This window comes from Heterocephalus glaber, unplaced genomic scaffold, assembly GCF_053883595.1.
Source record: "Heterocephalus glaber isolate CG9 unplaced genomic scaffold, H.glaber_assembly_v1.0 deba00001781, whole genome shotgun sequence".
NCBI lineage: Eukaryota > Metazoa > Chordata > Mammalia > Rodentia > Bathyergidae > Heterocephalus > Heterocephalus glaber.
In genome coordinates, this window is record NW_028258467.1 from 1,793,035 (window position 1) to 1,810,939 (window position 17,905).

General features: G+C 55.4%; 1 protein-coding gene across 1 annotated transcript; it reads right to left on the reverse strand.

Annotated features, from left to right (window-relative positions):
* Nucleotides 1-51: 51 nt before the first annotated feature.
* Wdr90 (WD repeat domain 90) lies at nucleotides 52-17,713 on the reverse strand. The gene is given in 42 exon segments (XM_087202797.1): nucleotides 52-509; nucleotides 914-998; nucleotides 1,141-1,260; nucleotides 1,334-1,477; nucleotides 1,579-1,709; nucleotides 1,795-1,969; nucleotides 2,078-2,200; nucleotides 5,200-5,260; nucleotides 5,262-5,372; nucleotides 5,726-5,834; nucleotides 5,963-6,131; nucleotides 6,240-6,430; nucleotides 6,516-6,675; nucleotides 6,833-6,954; nucleotides 7,202-7,313; nucleotides 7,707-7,804; nucleotides 7,892-8,065; nucleotides 8,196-8,310; nucleotides 8,511-8,595; nucleotides 8,597-8,740; nucleotides 8,981-9,183; nucleotides 9,186-9,428; nucleotides 9,754-9,884; nucleotides 10,409-10,539; nucleotides 10,652-10,830; nucleotides 10,913-11,148; nucleotides 11,512-11,628; nucleotides 11,695-11,825; nucleotides 11,912-12,073; nucleotides 12,163-12,281; nucleotides 13,507-13,564; nucleotides 13,645-13,790; nucleotides 13,864-13,974; nucleotides 14,804-14,872; nucleotides 15,323-15,541; nucleotides 15,611-15,714; nucleotides 16,077-16,144; nucleotides 16,227-16,341; nucleotides 16,510-16,680; nucleotides 16,858-16,966; nucleotides 17,046-17,398; nucleotides 17,648-17,713. Coding segments are annotated over 42 exon segments (5,772 nt in total). The 5' UTR covers nucleotides 17,658-17,713; the 3' UTR covers nucleotides 52-351.
* Nucleotides 17,714-17,905: the final 192 nt, after the last annotated feature.

The window sequence follows — 17,905 nt, forward strand, 5'->3', positions numbered from 1 at the left end:
ATGATCAGTGGAGATGCAATGATAGGATCATAATAAAACAATGTAGCAAAATACAATAAATGTCTACGTTTATTTTAAACTGTACAAAGTAGAAACATTAAAAAACCCTTAAGTAAAAACCCAACAGGTATTCTGATTTTTTTTTCTGTGCCAAACACATGCTCTACCCGAGTTATACCCTCAAGTCCCTTAAGTCCTCTCAGGTCACCAGAATTCAAGACAGATGAGCCCTGACGATTTAAGAGCCCTGTCCCACGCATCTCTGCCCAACATGCCACCATCCACACTGGCTTCTCTGCCCCAGGGCCCAGCAGGCCTGTTGGGGCACCGGGGAAGCAGGTCCACTGCAGCTCAAGGGCTCTGGACCTCCCACACCAGGACCTCACTGTGGGCCACTGTGAAGAGCAGCCTGCCCGATGGGGTGAACCTGCACAGGTGCACCACATCATCATGGCCAGCAAAATCTTGGGTGGTCCCTGATGTGCAGTCCACCAGGCTCAGTGTGCACCCTGTGGGCAAAGGGCATAGGTGGGAGGGTCAGGAGGTATGTTGCAGGGTCCCCTGCTCTTTCCCTCTCTGTCCCTGGCTGGACATGGTGTAGGTGTAGGCAACCAGTACTGTTAGAGGCCTGCTGCAGTCCCACACTTGAGCTCCTCTGGCCCAGTGACTGGGCTACCTAAGTCCTCCCTGGTGCCACTACCTTCTCCCACTCAGATCCCAGCCAGTGCTGTGCGGGGTGTTCCCCCACCTTATCTCCTGAGCCTGAGCACTCTCTGGAGCAGGCATCTTCTTATACCCCCTTGTGGACAAGGAGCCTGAGGCACAGAGGTAAAGTGTGTGTCTGGGGGGATGCAGCTAAGCTGGCTCAGGCCCCACCTAAGGCAGGTCGGAATTCACATCCACCAGCACTTACCAGAAAACCCGACAGCCATGAGGCAGGGCCCCGGGGATAGGCTCAGGGACATGGCAAAGAAGGGTAGCAGTATCTTCACTACCACCTGTGGACAGTGAGGATGAGGCTTGGGACCTCCAATGGAGGCTCCTGCTTGGAGTACAACTCAGGTTCTCACAGCCCCTGACCCCGGGCTGCAAAGCCCTGGACACTAGGGCTGCTAGCACCAAGCAGGTGGATACACACACCTGCTTCTGGCGGAGACTGTAGAAGACCACCTCTTCACGTGTGCCGAGGCCCACACATACCACTAGCGCCAGGTCCCAAGGGCAGAAGGTGGCGAGGGAGGGTGGCGGGAGGCCTGAGGTCTGCAGAGGAGTGCAGCATGCTGTGGTGGGGTGGGCAGGCATGGTCACCACCCATGTACCACTGGACACTTACCTCCAAAGCAGCAGGTGCCGGGAAGCTCAGCCAGTCCAGGAGTTCACAGTGGTTCCTTGACCAGTTGGAGGCCCAGACACTGACTCTCTGGTCCTCACTGGCAGCCAGCCACAGGTCTTCGCCCTCTACTCCTAGGTCTCTATACTGAGGGTTGAGGATTATGGGTACCTCTTGCCCCAAGGTGCCCACCATCCTACCTGGCCTCACCCCAGGCCCCTCTCTACCAGCTCTTGAGGATGCTTCACCTCTTTGTGTGTGCCCTGGATGGCAGAGTTTGGGGCATCCTGGTGGTCGTTCAGCACACAGAAGGTCATTCTTGTGTGGGGGCGGCTCACTGCCACAAGCCCGTCCTTGTCTCCAGAGAGGATGGTCTGACCTGGGCCGGGCAAGGACCGGGCCTGTGAGCCCAGCCCCAGCCTGGACGTCTGATGTGGTCACCCTCCATACCCCCAGCTCCTCACCATCAGTGGAGAAGGCAACGGCTGTCACTGCAGCCTGGTGGGGGTGCATCTTGAGCTTCATTGTGGTACAGGAGATGCTGAAGACACGCAGTGTGCCATCACTGTAGCCTGCCACCACCTGCTGCTGCTCTGGATGTCCACAGGATGGGGGGCTCCATGCAAGGCAGAGAGAGCTCTGGGGACCCGTGGTGGCAAAACCTCAGCACTGCCCAGGAAGGGGTGATAGGGCACCAGCCCCAAAGCTGAGGCCAGAGGGAGCCCTGACCAACCCACTCCCACATACCTGGTTCAGCACCTGGAACTGGATTACCAGCTCCATGCTGGCCAAGGACCACACCCTCACACTCCCGTCCTCTCCACAGGTGGCACAATATGACTCGCCAGGGCTGAAGACCACCTCATTCACCTGTGGGGACCCCACTGGGTTGAAGGGACCTTTAGCAAGGCCTTTTCTACCCCAGCTGCCAAGGCCAGCTTGTCCATACAGAGCACTTGTTTCCTGCCCCAGCCCATTTGGCCTAGAGACCTCCAGGTGATGTAAAGAAACAGACCACCAGAAATAGTGGGACCCACCAGCCAGTGGGACATGGGCCTCTGTGGAAGGGCTAGGTGGCAGAATCTGAAACATAATAAGTAACTAAGTGTCTTCAGCAGACTATAGGGAAAAACACAAAGGCACCCCCAGCTGAGTTCAGTGGTTATGATACTGGTGGCCTCATGGTTTTCCCTAAGGTTGAATGTTTGTCACGGGAGGAAGGAGATATGACATCATGTAGGTATCACTGAAAATCACAGATTTTTGGAGAAAGGAAGTGCATGTGCTGTGCGCCACTGAGGCTCAGTGAAAAGGCCCAGCATTGAATTACAATTTCAAATGCAAGTGTGAACTCATGGTGCATTTCATTTTAGGAAGATAATTCAGGGCTGGGATGCAGTTCAGAGGTAGAGTGCTTAGAGTGATTGCCTAGCATGCTAAAGCCTGGGCTCAATAGCAGCACTAAAAAAAGAAAAAAAAGAATATGCTGGTGCCGGATGAACCTGGAAAACAGAGACCACACAGCATAGGACCCATTCATGTGAACTGCCCAAAGGAATAAACCCACGGAGACAGAAAGCCAATGAGTGGTTGTCAGGAGTGAGGGGATCAGAAATGGGGAGTGGTTGCTCGATAAATAGGAGTTTCCAGCCTGGATTTAGCTCAGTGGTTCCACCGCTTGCCTTGCAAGCACAAAGTCCCAAGTTCAATCCCTAGTACCAGAAAAAAAAAGAGGGCGGGGGGTTTCCTTTTGAGGTGATAAAGAGGGCTCTGAAATTGACTGAGATGATGCCACACAACTCTGTTGAAGACACTAAAAACCACTCATTTTAAATGGATGAGGCACGTGGTCTGTAAATCATGTCTCAGTAAATCTGTGACCACACAGAAAAGTAACCCTTCCTCCCTCACTCCATCTCAAACTCAAATTTAACAACTACCCTTATCTTCAAATAAATAATTCCTTTTTTTTTCTTTTGGTAGTGCTGGTATTGAACCTAGGGCTTCATGTAGGCAAATAAATGCTCTACCACTGAGCTACATCCCAGCCCTTATCTTTGAATAAATAGATTTTTTAAAAAGGAGTAAGAAGCAGATACAGTGGCCCATGCTTGTAATCCCAACACTCTAGAAGACCGAAGCAGGAGGATCATAACTTCAAGCCCAGCCTGGGCAATTTAATGAGACTCTGTCTCAAAAAACAAAAGCCAACCATGGTGGCACATGCTTGTGATCCCAGCACTCAGGAGGATGAGGTGGGAGGATTATTGCAAGTTCAAGGCCACTCTGGAGTACATAGTGAGTTCAAGCCTATCCAAAACTAGAGTGATACCCTGTCTCAAAAATAAATAAATAAAATAAAAAATAAAAATATAAAGGGCTAATGGTGTGAAGGCCTTGGGTTCAATACCCAGTACAGGAAGAAAGAGAGAAAGAGGGGAGGGGGGAGGAAGAAGAGGAGAAGGGAGAGAAGGAGGAGGCGGTGGAGGAGAAAAGACAAGGCAAAACAAACCCAACTCTTTGAGTCTCATGCCTACTGAAGGCAGGACTCCATGAGTAGAAAAATACAATAAGCCAGAGTGAAGTGGGACCCAGACATCTTCTGAAGTACATGTCAGAGGCAGCCAGTGATGAAGAACACTAGCACACTGGCTCACCCCAGGAACTAACCTGATGCTCAGGAACCTAGCCACAAAAGACAAGAACTGGACAAGTATTGACCCTGCTGCTCTAGTTCCGGCTCTGCCTTGGGAACTGTAGCTCCCAAGGCCATTTTCTCTCCGGAGGTCTGCAGCAACTCAGCAGAGAGAGAACAGAACCAGAGCCCTGCTTGCAACATGCATGGTGGTGACAGCCCCCTTCCAGGAGCCCCCATGCTTCTCACCAAGGACAGTGTGCTGCTTCTGAAGTGGCTACAGGACTGACTGACCTTGCCAAGGCCTGAATGGATCTAACCAGACCCAACCAGAACCCGACCAGAACCTCAGAAATGTTGAGAACCAGAACCTGACAAGATATGATCAGAACCCCAATCAAATCCAAATATAACTGACCAGCTCCAAACAGACCCCACCAGAACCTTTGAGACCCAAAGAGATCTGACCAAACCTGACCAGGCTTGACAATCCCTGACCACATCAGACCAGAACCTGACTCAGATCTGACCAGACCCTGACTCATACTGAATCAGAACCTGACCAGAATCTGACCAGACCTGACCAGACACGACCAGATCTTGGCCTGAACCTGACCAGACACAACCAGAACCTGACTAGACTCAATAAGAACAGACTAGAAACTGACCAGATCTCACCAGACCTGCTAGAACCTGTCTGACCTCCTGTCTCCTAGACCTCAGTCCATGGGAGTTGTCAGGACAAATGACAGGGTGTATTCAACAAGCACAACAAAAGAAAGTAAGGTTAGTTGGGCATGGTGGCACATGCCCTGTCATACCAGCATTCTGAGAGGCTGATGCAGGAGGACTGCAGGTTTGAGCTTGGTCTGGGCAATTTATTGACTTAGCGAGATGCTGTCTCAAAAGGGAGGAAGGGTATAGATTAGTATGAAAGTCCTCAGTGCAATCCTCACTACCCCCAAAAAAGAAAAAGTAAGACAGAGAAAGGAAAGATCTAGAATCCTTACTGAGACCATCAGACCACTGCCTCACACAGATGCCAGCTGGACCTATGTGACAAGTGTGCTCAAGGGCCCACCCTGGGACTCCCAGATGGTCACTACTGAGCTGTGGACTCAGATCAACAAAGAGGGCAGGGGTTGGGGGAAGGGGCCAAACATGCTTGCCAGTCTCCCCTGCCCATCCAGGATGGAACCCCTCTAGCATTCTCCCTCCCAGCCCAAGGCCTCACCTTGCTCCTGTGGCCACTGATGAGGCGAGTGCTGGTCCCCTCAGCCCAGCTGATATACCAGTGTGCCAGCTGTGGTGCCCACAACACCCATGTCCACGCTACTGTCAAAGCTAGCACTCACCACAGCCCCGTCTAGGGTCAGCTCACGCTCCATGAACACAGAATTGGACCTGAATTGGGGAGACGGAGTAGCATTGTCAAGAGCCAAGTGACAGGGCAACCATGGCCATCGTGTCTGGGGCCTGGCTGTCTCATGAGCACAAACAGTGACAGCCCCCACATTAGGAGTACCTAGGGGCTTTGAGCATGTCCCTGAGTTCAGCCTGCAGCCTATGGGGCTCAGGTCAGGCCCAAGTATGTCTCCAAGGAGAAGCCCAGCTGGTGACAGATCTGAAGGGCAGCCCTGGGCTGATAGTAGCACTGTGTGGCAGAGGTGCTAGCATGAGGGACCCATTAAGGACACCAGAACTCTCTTATATCCCATGTTCTGGGGATGGTGCCAAGCAGGCCTCTGGTGGCTCATCTGGCGCCTGAGCCCTTGAGTCGCAGTTCAGACACAGCCTCCACAGCCCACAGGCGCAGCCACCTTGTATTGCTGCCACTCACCAGCCTGGAGCCTGAGCATACCAACAACCCTGGGAGATGGGGGTAGAGGCAGGGTGGGTGTGATCCCCAGACAGCCTCCTGTCCCAGGACCACAGCTCCCAGGGAGATGTCTAGCACCTGCACTCACAAGGGGCCAGGGGCTACATTTGGGACCCACCAATTTCGCCATCATCTGCCGCCCAGACCAGGAAGCAGCAGCCAGCACCTATGTCCCAGACGCAGATCTGGCCGGAGCTAGAGCCACAGTAGAGTAGGGGGGCAGCCCCATAGCAGAGTGAGGTCAGCTCGGCCACACCCACTTCCTCAGGGACTGTCTCTCGGTGGACCTGGCAGGGCAGGAGGGTGACTGTTGGTCAGCAATATCCCAGGAGCCCTGTCAGACTCCACCTCGAAAATCACCTGTGGGATTGAACACCAAGCCAAAATCCTGGCACCTGGAGGCTGATGTCTGCCCCATACTGCTGCAGAAACCAGAAGGTGATGGCACCTAGGCCCACGCAAGTGAGCTCGCCTGTGTCCCAGGGGTTGAAGGCCAGGCCATGCATGGGCTCCAGAAGGCAGGTAGATGACACAAGTTCATAGGTAGCCATGCTCCACAGGCCAAGGGTGTGGTCATTGTAGTCCCCTAGGGATCCATGGGCAGCCCTATCAGGCAACAGGAGTCCAGGAGTCCAGGAAGCCCCCCCTTCTGCCAATCCCTGCCCACTGACCCAGTGTTACAAGGAATGCATCATCTGGTGAGAAGGCCAGGGCCTGCACTGCGCCGTTATGATGGGAGATGAGCTGCTGGCAGAGACCTCCAAGCACATCCCAGAGGCGGATCTGGCAGAGGGCAGCACTGCTGCCACAGCAAGACGCAGAGGCCAGGACCTGGTGGGTGTGAGGTGAGTGAGTAGTCAGTGGGGAAGCTGTGGCTCTGGGTGAAGAAGAGGCTGGGATCATGTCTCTCTCACTGTCCTTGGTGAGAACCAGGCTCTGCTGTGTACCATAGACCTGGGTGTAGACAAGAGTAGATGAGGCCAGGTACCTGGGCATTATGGCTGAGGGCCAGTGTGGAAATCTCCTCAGGGTGGCTGAGCCAGTGCTGCTGGGCTCCAGAATGCAGGTCTTCTACCACTGCCAGGCGGCCACATGTATAGGTGAAGAAGCCTGCAGGTAGAGAAGGCACCAACCTCCCTGGGGTATGTCCTCCCTATCACTGCTAAAGCCACACAGATCCTTGGGATATGGGCTGAATGCCAAAGGCATTATGGGGAGCACTCTGTATCAATCTCTCCCCCACTCACCCTGGGGCATTCCTGCTGACAGCCAGAGCTTCTTTACCCATGAAAGTCTAGCTTGGGACAGGCAGCTTGTCCCTGCCCTGTATTCTTCTGATGAGAACTCCTTGACCTACCTGTGTCAGGCCTCCAGACCATGTTGGCCCGCCCATTCCCATTGTAACCCACCACAGCCTTCAGGTGCAGCTGCTCACCACCAGCTGGAGGGCAGAAAGCAGACCCAGGGTGCTGTGTCCAGCACAGCTGCCTAGGCCCCAAATCCCACCCATGCCAGCTGCTTCAGGGCACACCTAGGCCAGCAGGGGTCTGAGCTGGGGGTGCAGACAGAGAGGTGTTGGGGGTGCTGCAAAGCTTGATGCACTTGAAGCCTGAGATGAGAAGAGGCATCAGCCAGCGAGAGGTAGAGGTGGGGCAGCAGATCCCTCAAGTCCAGTCTGGGTGCCACAAGATGGAGGAAGTGTGGGTACAGGACAGAGGAAGAGGTGCTCTCTGAGAACAAGTCTCCAACGACCAGTAGCAGTCCCAAGGAGATCTTGGGACAGGAACTCTGAGAGGGCTCATTTTCACTGGGGAGGAGGGCTCCATAAAACCCCCTTTCCCACAGAGTGGAGTGTAGCCAACCTTGGCCAGTATGAAGGCCTTATAGAGAGCAGTGAAGTGCTTGTAGGAATCTGGGCGGATAGAGGTCTGGGCTTTTACTTTCCTGGTACTCCAGGCACCTGGCAGGGAAAAGAAAGGCCACAGGACTCAGAACAGCTTGTCACCTTCCAGAGACCCTGCCCCACACAAAATTCTTCCCTGCTTAATGGGCTGCCTGTGGTGCCGCCAGGAGCCACTGACACTGACAGCCCCCCAGGCCCTGTCTCCAGCCCCACTGGGGTCCTTCTCCACAAACACGGGTGGGCCTGGGGACTTTTGGAGCACTGTGGGGTGGTGGTTCTCCTCACAGCATCCTTGCTCTTCTGATGTGGAGAATGTGCCTGGGGCAGGGGGACAGCAAGAAGAAAAAGAAGAGGGGCCCACACTGCCTAGTCCCCTATATCCCACACCCCAGAAGCACTGTACATGGCACTTAGACCCTCCCAGGAACCCCAGGACCCTGCCTCTCACCATCACTGCCCTTGGGGGGCCTGAAGTGGATGTCTAGCTGGGCTGTGGACACCTGGGATGCCATGGACACCTGCTGCTGGGGAAGCCCCCTGACCCCAGACATGACACCCTCCAGCTGTCTTGTGCCTGGGCCTGGAGGTGGAAGGAGCTATGTGGAACTCAGGCTGGGGATGGCAGAATCTTTCAGGGAGGCCAGCCTCTACAGTGGTTATGGGCATCTGAGACATGGGAAAAGGAGTGGTGCCCCCTCCACCTGGCATTATAACCTGCCATGTCTCCACACCCTCCCCTTCCAGCCACACCCAGACCACTCACCAGCCTCATGGGTTGGGGAGGCCCTGGCAATGCTTCAGTTACTGGAGGCAATGAGAAGGATATCAGGGGGCCAGCAAGAGACCCAGGTGGACACAATCAAGGCCAGATACTTGCCTCTCAGGGGTGGCCAGTACATCCCAGAGGAAGATGGCATCACCCACACTGAGGACCTGCTGCTGGTCAGGGCTGAAGGCCACAGCCTTCACGGGCTCTGAGTGACCGATGTACACCTAGGGGAAATGTGGCTGTTTCACACAGGGCATCCTGCTGTGTGCTCCTAGGACCCTGATGGACCAAGGACTAAGAAGCCCCACATAGCATTAGGCCTTGGCAAACACAGATGGTGCTGAGGTCTAACTCTCTGCCCTCTTTGCCCTGCAAGCATTGCTAGCTGTGCCCATTGCCCCCCCCCCCGCCCCGGGCATCCAAGGATCAAGCACCAGAGCTGCCTGCCTGCCCACCAGACATACCTGGCAGCTGGGGTCAGACTGTGTTGAGTACTCCCAGACTTCAATGGCCTGGCCAGAGGCCACCAGCAAAAAAGAGGCACCCTTGTTGAGAGCAAGGGAGGCACAAGCCACAGGGCGGGCACTAGACAGCTGCAATGAACCATTCTTGGAAAATGCCCTGTAGTGGGCAGCAGGCAGCCTGTGGGTCTCCCCTCCTCACAGTACAGCTACAGCCCCCTTGGCTGGAGGGGCTGCAGGAACAGAGGGAAGGGAGGGCATGCCAGTGGCCCACAGTCCCAGGGCTCACCTCCCGGACAGTGCGTCCTGACATAGCATCCAGTACCATAACTTTGTTGGATGACGTGGACACAAGTAGGTGGCCTGGGGATGTAGGGCCAAAGCAGATGGCCACAGCTGAGTCCAGGCAGCCTCTGGCGAGGTCCAGAGTACTAATGTTGACCCGCAGCAGCTAGGGTGAAAAATGACCTTTGGCTCTGAGCTCCAAGCAAGGCTGACACCAACTAAAGCCAGGGAAGGAGGCAGCCTCTGGGCACCCACCTGGGTGCATGGGTACCACCTTCATTGTACAGGAGGGTGCCTGTCCCAAGGACAGCAAGGCCAGTTCTAGCACCCCTACTTGGTTGACGAGCTCTCTGCATCCACGAATGAGGTATGATGGTGCCCTGAGCCTGCTACTGAGTGACTACAGCTGCCTACTTGCTCCCTGGACCCCCTTGCACTCCACACCTGGCCAAGGAAAGAATCACTGGACCCAGGATATCCCACAGACTCACTTCATCTAGAGAGGCTGAGTCCATGACTGTCACTGTGTACTTGGAGGGGCCTACAAAGGCCAGCAGGCGGCTATCTCTGCTGACTGCTAGGGTGTTGGGGTGTGGTTGGGCATCCTGGCACACCATGTTGGCTGTGGTAGCACAGGGCATCAGGTCAGCAGGCAGAAAGGTGGCACCACAGTACAATGGGTAGCCTGAGGAAGTGCTGCCCTACCCTACCCCCATGTCTGGGAAACATCAGCAGGAAAGGGTGTGGTACTCCTTCAGAGGCCATAGGGCTCAGACATGAGATCTAAGATACAGCCAGACACCAGGCACTATGAGCAAAGTTGGGAGTCCTTGTGGGGCCCAGGAGGGACAACCAAGGGACTACTTGGCAGGCCCAAGTTACAGTGGCCACAGGAAGAGGCAGATGCTCTCTGGCCAAGCCTAACCCCACCCGGTGCTCAGGCTGCCCACCTCCTCTTGGGGCAAGGCAGGCAGATCCTCACTGATCACTGGATGAGAGGTACTTATGAACCCTAAAACAAAACCCTCTCCAGGGGTATGAATATAAGGCTAGGGAGATAGCACCCAGTACCATGTGGGCCTCAAGTGTCTCAGCACTGGTTGCCTAGTACCTTGAGACCAGCCTGAGGGGCTTGAGGGGCCTGACGTGCTACACGGAGGACGTGGCACTGAGAGTTGGCGCAGCTGTACTGAACCAGGGAGCCCTGAGAGCAGGAGCTGAATAGGAAGTTGCCATCAGGGGTAACCAGCAGGCCAATGATGGCTCCTCTATGACACCTGCAGCACACGTGAGGATGCCCACTGATCTCAGCCCATGGAGCCACACAGGCAGGGCTGTAGGCAGTACTGGCTTAGCTGCAGATGCTTTCCACCCAGGGATCCCACAGACCACCCTCTTCCACCATAGGCCTCTGTGCTGGGGACGCACGTGTGTTCCACCAAGACCCTAGCACTCTCCAGGCTAAAGGCACGCATGGTTCCACTGCTGAAGCCACAGAAGACAGCTGGCCATGTTGGTTGGAAGATGACGGCACAGGGAGTCTCATCACAAGATGTGAAGTCATACAGCTGGAGGACAGAGCAGAAGGTAGAAGCTGCAGTGGGGCTGGAAGGACAAAGGGCCTCAGGGGTTCCCAGCCCCCTCTCCAACCTGCTGCAGGTTGGCCAGGTCCCAGATATGGACAGTGTGATCCAGGGACACAGTGGCCAGCTGCCCCTGGCTCTGCTCCATGGACAGCGCCAGCACTGGGGCCATATGGGAGCGTGCCAGCACAGTGTACTCTCGGGATGGGATGTCCAGGAAGCCCAAGTGGCTTGATGAGGTGGTGGAGAGCACACGGAGACGATCTGGGCTGATACAGACTGAGCTGATGGGGCCTTCATGCTCTGGGGAAAAGCAATGTCAGCAACCTCTGGGGGCCACTGGTCACCAGAGCTGACCTCAGATTCTCTACATTCTGGGGCACTGAGGCCTCCAAGACACAGGCAACCCATCCCCTTCTTGCCAAGGGCACCAGACTACCTACAGGCTGGGAGAAACAGCTCCCTCCAGAGGGCCACTCCTAAACCTAACCCAGGCCCTTATCAGTGCCTTGCCCACCAGCTGCCACCTTGTGCCCTCCTGTGATGCCAGTCTTCAGTGGCACTGATGAAGACAGAGCCAAAGGACATGGCCAGCCCCCCATGCAGCACAGGCTCTCCAATGGCTCTCACCCATCCCTGTGACAGGGTACACACTCGAGGGCTCACCTGCCTCCAGGAGCACCGAGGAGAAGTCCAGAGGCCAGAGTCGCAGGTAACCATCCTCAGAGCCCACAGCACACGTAGTTGGAGAGACACTGAGGCTGCTGATGGTAATGCCAGGACCTAGGAAGCCTGGGCATCAGTGCCTCAAGGTGATGCCACCTACCCCTAGAACAGGAGCCCCCCTACCTGCACTGAAGGACTGCTTTCTGGGGAGGGAGTCACTTGGGACCCCTGTGGGCAGCAGGCAGTAGATGCATCGCACAGCCATGTGCTGGGGGTCAATCTCCAGGATGTGGCCATTGAGGCTGCACACATAACTGCACAGGGAGATGAAAGGTGAGGCAAGGCTCTGGGGGCACAGGGTGGGCTGGGCAGCAAGTGGTAGGGAAGGGCAGGGGCTCACAGAGTGTGGATGGAGGGCACCTGGTGGCTATCCAGGGCCTGTGAAAAAGCGAGGTCATTGAGCTCCAGTGCACAGTGCTCCCCCAGGTCCACGGGGCAAGAACGCAACGTCCCATCACGCAGCCGCCACAGCCGTATGCTGCCCCACCCACATGACGCCATCCTGCAGGAGGTGCAGAGGAGTGAGTACACTGAGGAGTAGAGGGGCTCAAGGCTTAGATCCCGTTCAGCACCATGGACCAGCCCTGTCACCTGGTATCATCCAAAAGGGAAACCCGAAAGGTCTGGATATCAAAGTCAGCGTGCACCTTTGCAAGAGCTACCACCTCGCCACCAAGGCTCACCTGGTCAGTGCCCCATGCCATCACCACCTGCAACAAACCCAGGTTTTTGGCCACAGATGCTGACCTGCAAGCCCTCTTCCTACCCTGCCTGATTCAGTGAGGCCCAGGTGAACCCTAATAGGCAATAGCATTTCTCTCACGCAGAACTCAGCCTCTGAGCAGTTGGGTTGCTGAGTGGGGAGATCAGGCCCTGCAACACACTGGCCCTGATATGTGGCTGACTCTGGGACTTCCTCAGAGATAAGCCTGGCTAGACACTGCAACCTCATAAGAAGAAACAAAAAGTAAAACCTGACCCACAAATAGAAGAATGGATAATAAAGCAAGAGGTATTGGCAACGTGAAATGCTGGGACACTTCAGTACTTGGGAGGAGCCACTGACTCTCATAAAAACACATACCTCTGGGGCCAGGGATTTAGCTCAGTGGCGCTGTGCCTGCCTCATAAGTGCAAGGCCCTGCATTTGATCCCTGGTATGGGGCGGGACGAGGGGGGGCATCTTAGCTGGGTGTGATGGCACATGTCTGTAGTCTTAGTACTCTGGGAGGCTGTGGCAGGAGGATCACAAGATCAAGTTCAGCCTGGACAGCTTAGTGACTTAGTGAGACCCTGTCTCAAAGTAAAAATTTTAAAAAAGACTAGGGGGCCAGGGATTTAGCTCAGTGGTTCCGCCACCTGCCTCAAAAGCACAAGGTCCCAAGTTCGATCCCAGGTACCAAAAAAAAAAACGACTAGGGATGTAGCTCAGTGTAAAGACCCTGAGTGTGATTCCCCGATAACACAGCCCATCTCAAGGTACAACATATGACAAGAGAGGATAGGTGAATTGCTTACTGACTTAAAATGACGCCAGTTGTGCCAGGGATGAAAAGTGAACCACTCACTATGGCATCTTTTCATGAAGCAGCCACAGGTTCCCCAGAGTCCCAAAGCCCAGAACATACATTGTCAGGACCACAGGATTCCCTACCAGGAAGGAGGCAGAAGAGGGGAACCATTGTTTTCTGTCACTGGACTTGTTTTGGAGATGGAGTCTAGCTATCCTGACCAGGCTGGCCTTGAATTTCTGGTTCCAGGGATCCTCCTGCCTCAGCCTCCCAAGTGCTGTGACTACTGGCACACCACTGTGCTTTTTCTTTCTTTCTTTCTTTTTTAAACAAAAAAAGTATGTTATTTTAAAACCAAGACAGACTTCAGAAAACAAAGACTATGGTCACAGCTGCCTGCTCCTCTCCAGGACAAGATCATTACCGTTCTCCCCTGGTGGTCCTTGCCGACACCGTAGAGAAGAGCCGCACTGCTGGAGAAGCTGTGGACAGGACAAGGAAGTCAGCTGCACTTACCCCGCCCCCCAAAGCTGCCCAGAACCAGGTGAAGTCCTGTGCCCACCTAAGGGAGCAGACAGCACACATCGGGCTCCGGAAGAGGGACAAGCACCGTCCTGTCAGGAAGTCCCAGAGCCGTACCACGCTGGGGGGCTGCACTTGAGCCGAGGCCAACAGCAAGTTGTTCCCATCCAGCGCCAAGGCGGACACCTGGGGAGGCACAATGTGGAGAAGGGTGCGTGACCTACAGGTTCCCTCCCCATCAGGCACTGATGGCACTCACCTTGTCTGTGTGGCCAAGGACGAAACGCTGCTCTCCAGTGGAGATGTGCAACACGACGATGACTGCATGGCAGGGGTAAGCCACAGCTGCCCCATCCTTGGTCCACAGGGCCTGGTTCGTAAGGGCCGTGTCTAAGGTCACCAGCAGAACCTTCACCTCCTACTTAGCTGGGGGTTTGGGGTGAAAACCCAGCATACATGTGTGCACACCTTCCCTACGTCACAGGTACATAAGTTGATGGGACATGGCCACCAAGGGGATAGCTGACACATGCGCACATCTTCCAGACCCTGCCTCCAATCCCAGAAACTTGGTCTGGTTAGCAGGAGACCCGGCCCAGGGTCAGTGAGGTGCAGGAAGGAAATACTGCTTTCTCTAATAAGGGTTTTTCCTTAGAAGGCCCACCTCACCCACCACACTGTGCCTGTGCCCCACAAAGCTGGTCTGAATCACAGGGACCACCTTTGTGGTAGCTCTAAAGAAGTGAGTTAGAGGGGCCGGGGATTTAGCTCGGTGGTTCTGGCACCTGCCTCGCAAGCGCAAGGTCCCGAGTTCAATCCCCGGTACCAAAAAAAAAAAAAAAAGAAGTGAGTTAGAGGGCCAGGGGTTTCACCTCCTGCTGCACAAGCGCAAGGACCCGAGTTCAATTCCCAGAAGTGAGTCAGAGCTCTTGGGTCTTTGGAACACTTGAGCCCAGCTACTGCCTGTCAGGCTATGCCAAAGGAACAGGGGACACTTATGACCTTAGGCCCCCCATGTGCCCAGGAAAGGATTGAGCAGGTGAGGGCAAGACAGAGTCTGAGGACCAGAGGGAAGCCAGCAGAGTCTGCAGGGGGTAAAGGGACCCTGACACCAAGGTGGCTGGGAATCTGTCCCCCTCCACATATTCAACGCTAATACTGTGCCATGAGAACCATCCAAAGAGCCACTGGACCCTCACCCATTTGGTGCTGTGGCCCCCAAAGCCGATGATCCCCTTGAGCCTCAGTACTGGGTCTAGGAGGAAGTGCTAAAAGAGGAAAATACATAGTGAGATCCTAGAAGGGCACAGCCCCACCACAGGCTGCCTCTGCCCACCCCATGCTGTACTGCCTAGAGTGGAGCTGTGGCTCAGTGGTAAGCTCTTGCCAGTGTTCTAGGTCATTCTTATCAGAGGTTCTCTCATGGGAAGCTGGTTTCCTGATAATGCCAGACCCTCAAGGAACCCTATGTCCTGCCCCAAAAAGACCACATCAGGCTGGAGTATCCCTCAGAGTTGCAGAAACAAGCCCTTCTTTACTCTCTCAGAAGGGATTCTTGCCCCAAGCTACCTCTTAAAAGCTTTGATTTCTGCTGAGAGGCTATGTGAGAAGAGGTATTAGAGGCCTGTCTGTCCTGAAGGCAGCTCGGGGTGGGCCAGATGGGGCAGCCCTTCACCCTACCTTGCCCATCCTCATCCTGCCCTAGGATGGGGACTCACCTTTTGAGAGCCAGCATCCTTGAGGGCCACAGGCATGCCAGTAGACTTGTGGCCGGGCATGTGGCTGCCACTGACCACAGAGTGTACATCAGAGGTCTCCACCCAGGCTGAAGGATCTCGGCTACAGACACTGAGGCCACCTAGGCTGGACCCCTCTGAGTACATGCAGGACTGGCTGACTTCCGGAAGGAGCTTGGGTGCAGAGGAGGCTGGGAGAGACTGCAGGGGAACAAGTGTCCATCAGCACCCTGGGGTTGCCATTTCCTGGCCCTATCAGGGGGTACTCACAGTTGTGGGGCTGGGCATCTGGACCACAGGGGACACGCTGTACTGCATGGGCTTGCTGAGGGACACTAGGGGAGAAGGAAGCTGTGGCACAGGCTCCAGGGAGACTGTAATAGAGCAAAGAGCCCCAGTGACTGGCTAAGCAGAGCAGAGACACCCATGAGGGTGCTGCAGGGGTGGGAGACCAGGTGCTCTGCCTTGCTCCCTGCAGAAGCTACACCACAGCAACTGTTCATCATGCCACCCAGCCTTGTCCCGGTCACAGACAACCAACTAACTATCCAGACCATAGACCACCACAGAGCATAGACAGAGAATAGACAACCAACCAATTATCCAGTTCTAGTGCCTGTGTTTGTCCACAGGTGCCTCAGGTATTTGCCAGATGCAGGCCCCATACCGCCAGGTCCCCTTCCGGTCCTCCCTACTCCCAAGGAGCTCCTTGCACCCTGCAGGGCCACAGACCTACCTGCTGCAGGAGGGGAGCTGTTCTTCAGAACTGGCTCAGGAGGTACCTGTGGGTTGTCACTTGGAAACCTTGATGGATGGAGAGTCAGCATCTGGTGACTTGCCTTCCTGCCACCTTAGAGACTCCCTTGGGAGGGGCAGAGCCACTCACCGGATGTGAATGTAGTGGTCATGCCAGCTTTCCCCCTTTGGCACTGGGAAGGCCATTTCTCGAGGAACAGGGGTGATGGGCAGTTTTGTTCGCTGGGCCTCAGTTACAGTGACAGCTGTAAAGAGCAAGAGTTGCTCTAAGTCAGTTTAGCTACCTCCCTCCCCAACTTCTGCCTCCAGAGCCAGGGGCCCCACCCTCCAGTGACATCAAACCAGAACTCAAACAGCGCTCAGGCAGAGAATCTGGGATGGACATACAGACTGGAATAGGGTATGGCTCTCACCAGGATCAAAGCTCAGGTCACTGGTGTAGAGGTTCCTGACCAGCAGGTTGGCACACAACCTAACACTCTTGAGGTGGCCATAACACCGGCTCAGGTAGACTAGCAGGATATCATGCAAGTCAAGCTGCAGGCAGGTCCAGCGGGCACCCAGGGGGACCATCCCTGCCAGGTCTGCAAGACAGACCTCCACATCAGTGCCCATCTCCCTGAAGCCCCATTCCACAGCTGCCACATTGAGTCCTGCCTCCACCTGCCCATTGGATCACAGAAGCCCAACTGGTCCTGTACTACCCCACTCTGGCTAACAGCTGGCCTTCCTCAACCATGCAAGGCCCATTTCGGTGTCACCTCTCTTGGATGTCCTAGTCTCAAAGACAAAGGGGAATTGAAGCCACGTGGCTGAGGACTTGAACTCCTTGAAGAGATTGGAGAAAGACACTCGGATGACTTCGCTGTCCTGCAGGGGCAGAGCCACGTTGTGAGGAGGGAGTGGCAGGCATGTGGGTAGGAACACAGCCCCATCCCAAGGACCGCACCTGGGTGGCCACATCCAGATGGATGACAAAATGCTTGGTGGGCAGGGGCTGGAAGAGTACATATAGGTACCGTCCAGTTAGCCCCAGGGACTGGGTGCTGGTTCTGGAAAGCTGGATATAGTTACTGGCAGAGATAGAGCCCCGGATTTGATATACAGAGCTCTTCAGGGTCTTGTCCTGGAGAGAGAGCAGAGTGTAGGCAACAGTTGAGCAAGGAGCACCCAGATGCAGCGCCCATCCAGGGGAGAAAGTAATCAGTACTATCACCACAGCCACATCGCCCTCCTTGCTGGACCGCTTCCACTCGTCCACACTGAAGTATCTGAAGACGTTGAGGAACGGGTGCTGCCACGCTGCGGGAGTGGCATCGAGGCTGAAGGTCTGGCCCTGGGCACCGGCAGGGCACCAAGACCCACTGTCTTTACAAGCGTGGCCGCGGCCAGGGCGCACAGGCCTCTGAGGGACAGCGGCCAAGCAGGTGAACCTGACCGGGACTCTGACCTATGGCCGGGAAAGGGGTCCTGCACACCGTGGCTGCTGCCCCAAGGAGCCCTGAGACCCCTGACATCCCGGACTTCTGCCAACCCACCACGCGCCTGTACCTCTGGCCATGGCGCCCCAGCTCGCGCTTCCCGCCTCAGGTTGCAGCCAGCCACGCTCAGGGCACGCCACGCGTCGCTTAGCAACGGACGCCGGGCAACCGTCGCGTCACTTCCGGAGCCATGGCTGCGCCCGAGGCCCACGTGACGGCGCAGCCCTGGGACTCTCCCTCCCCTATCACTTCCTGGCGCCTCTGCGGCCATGCCCAAACTATAGATTCGGCTCTAGTTCGATCAGTCGTGAGACAGTTGGGAGGTCTT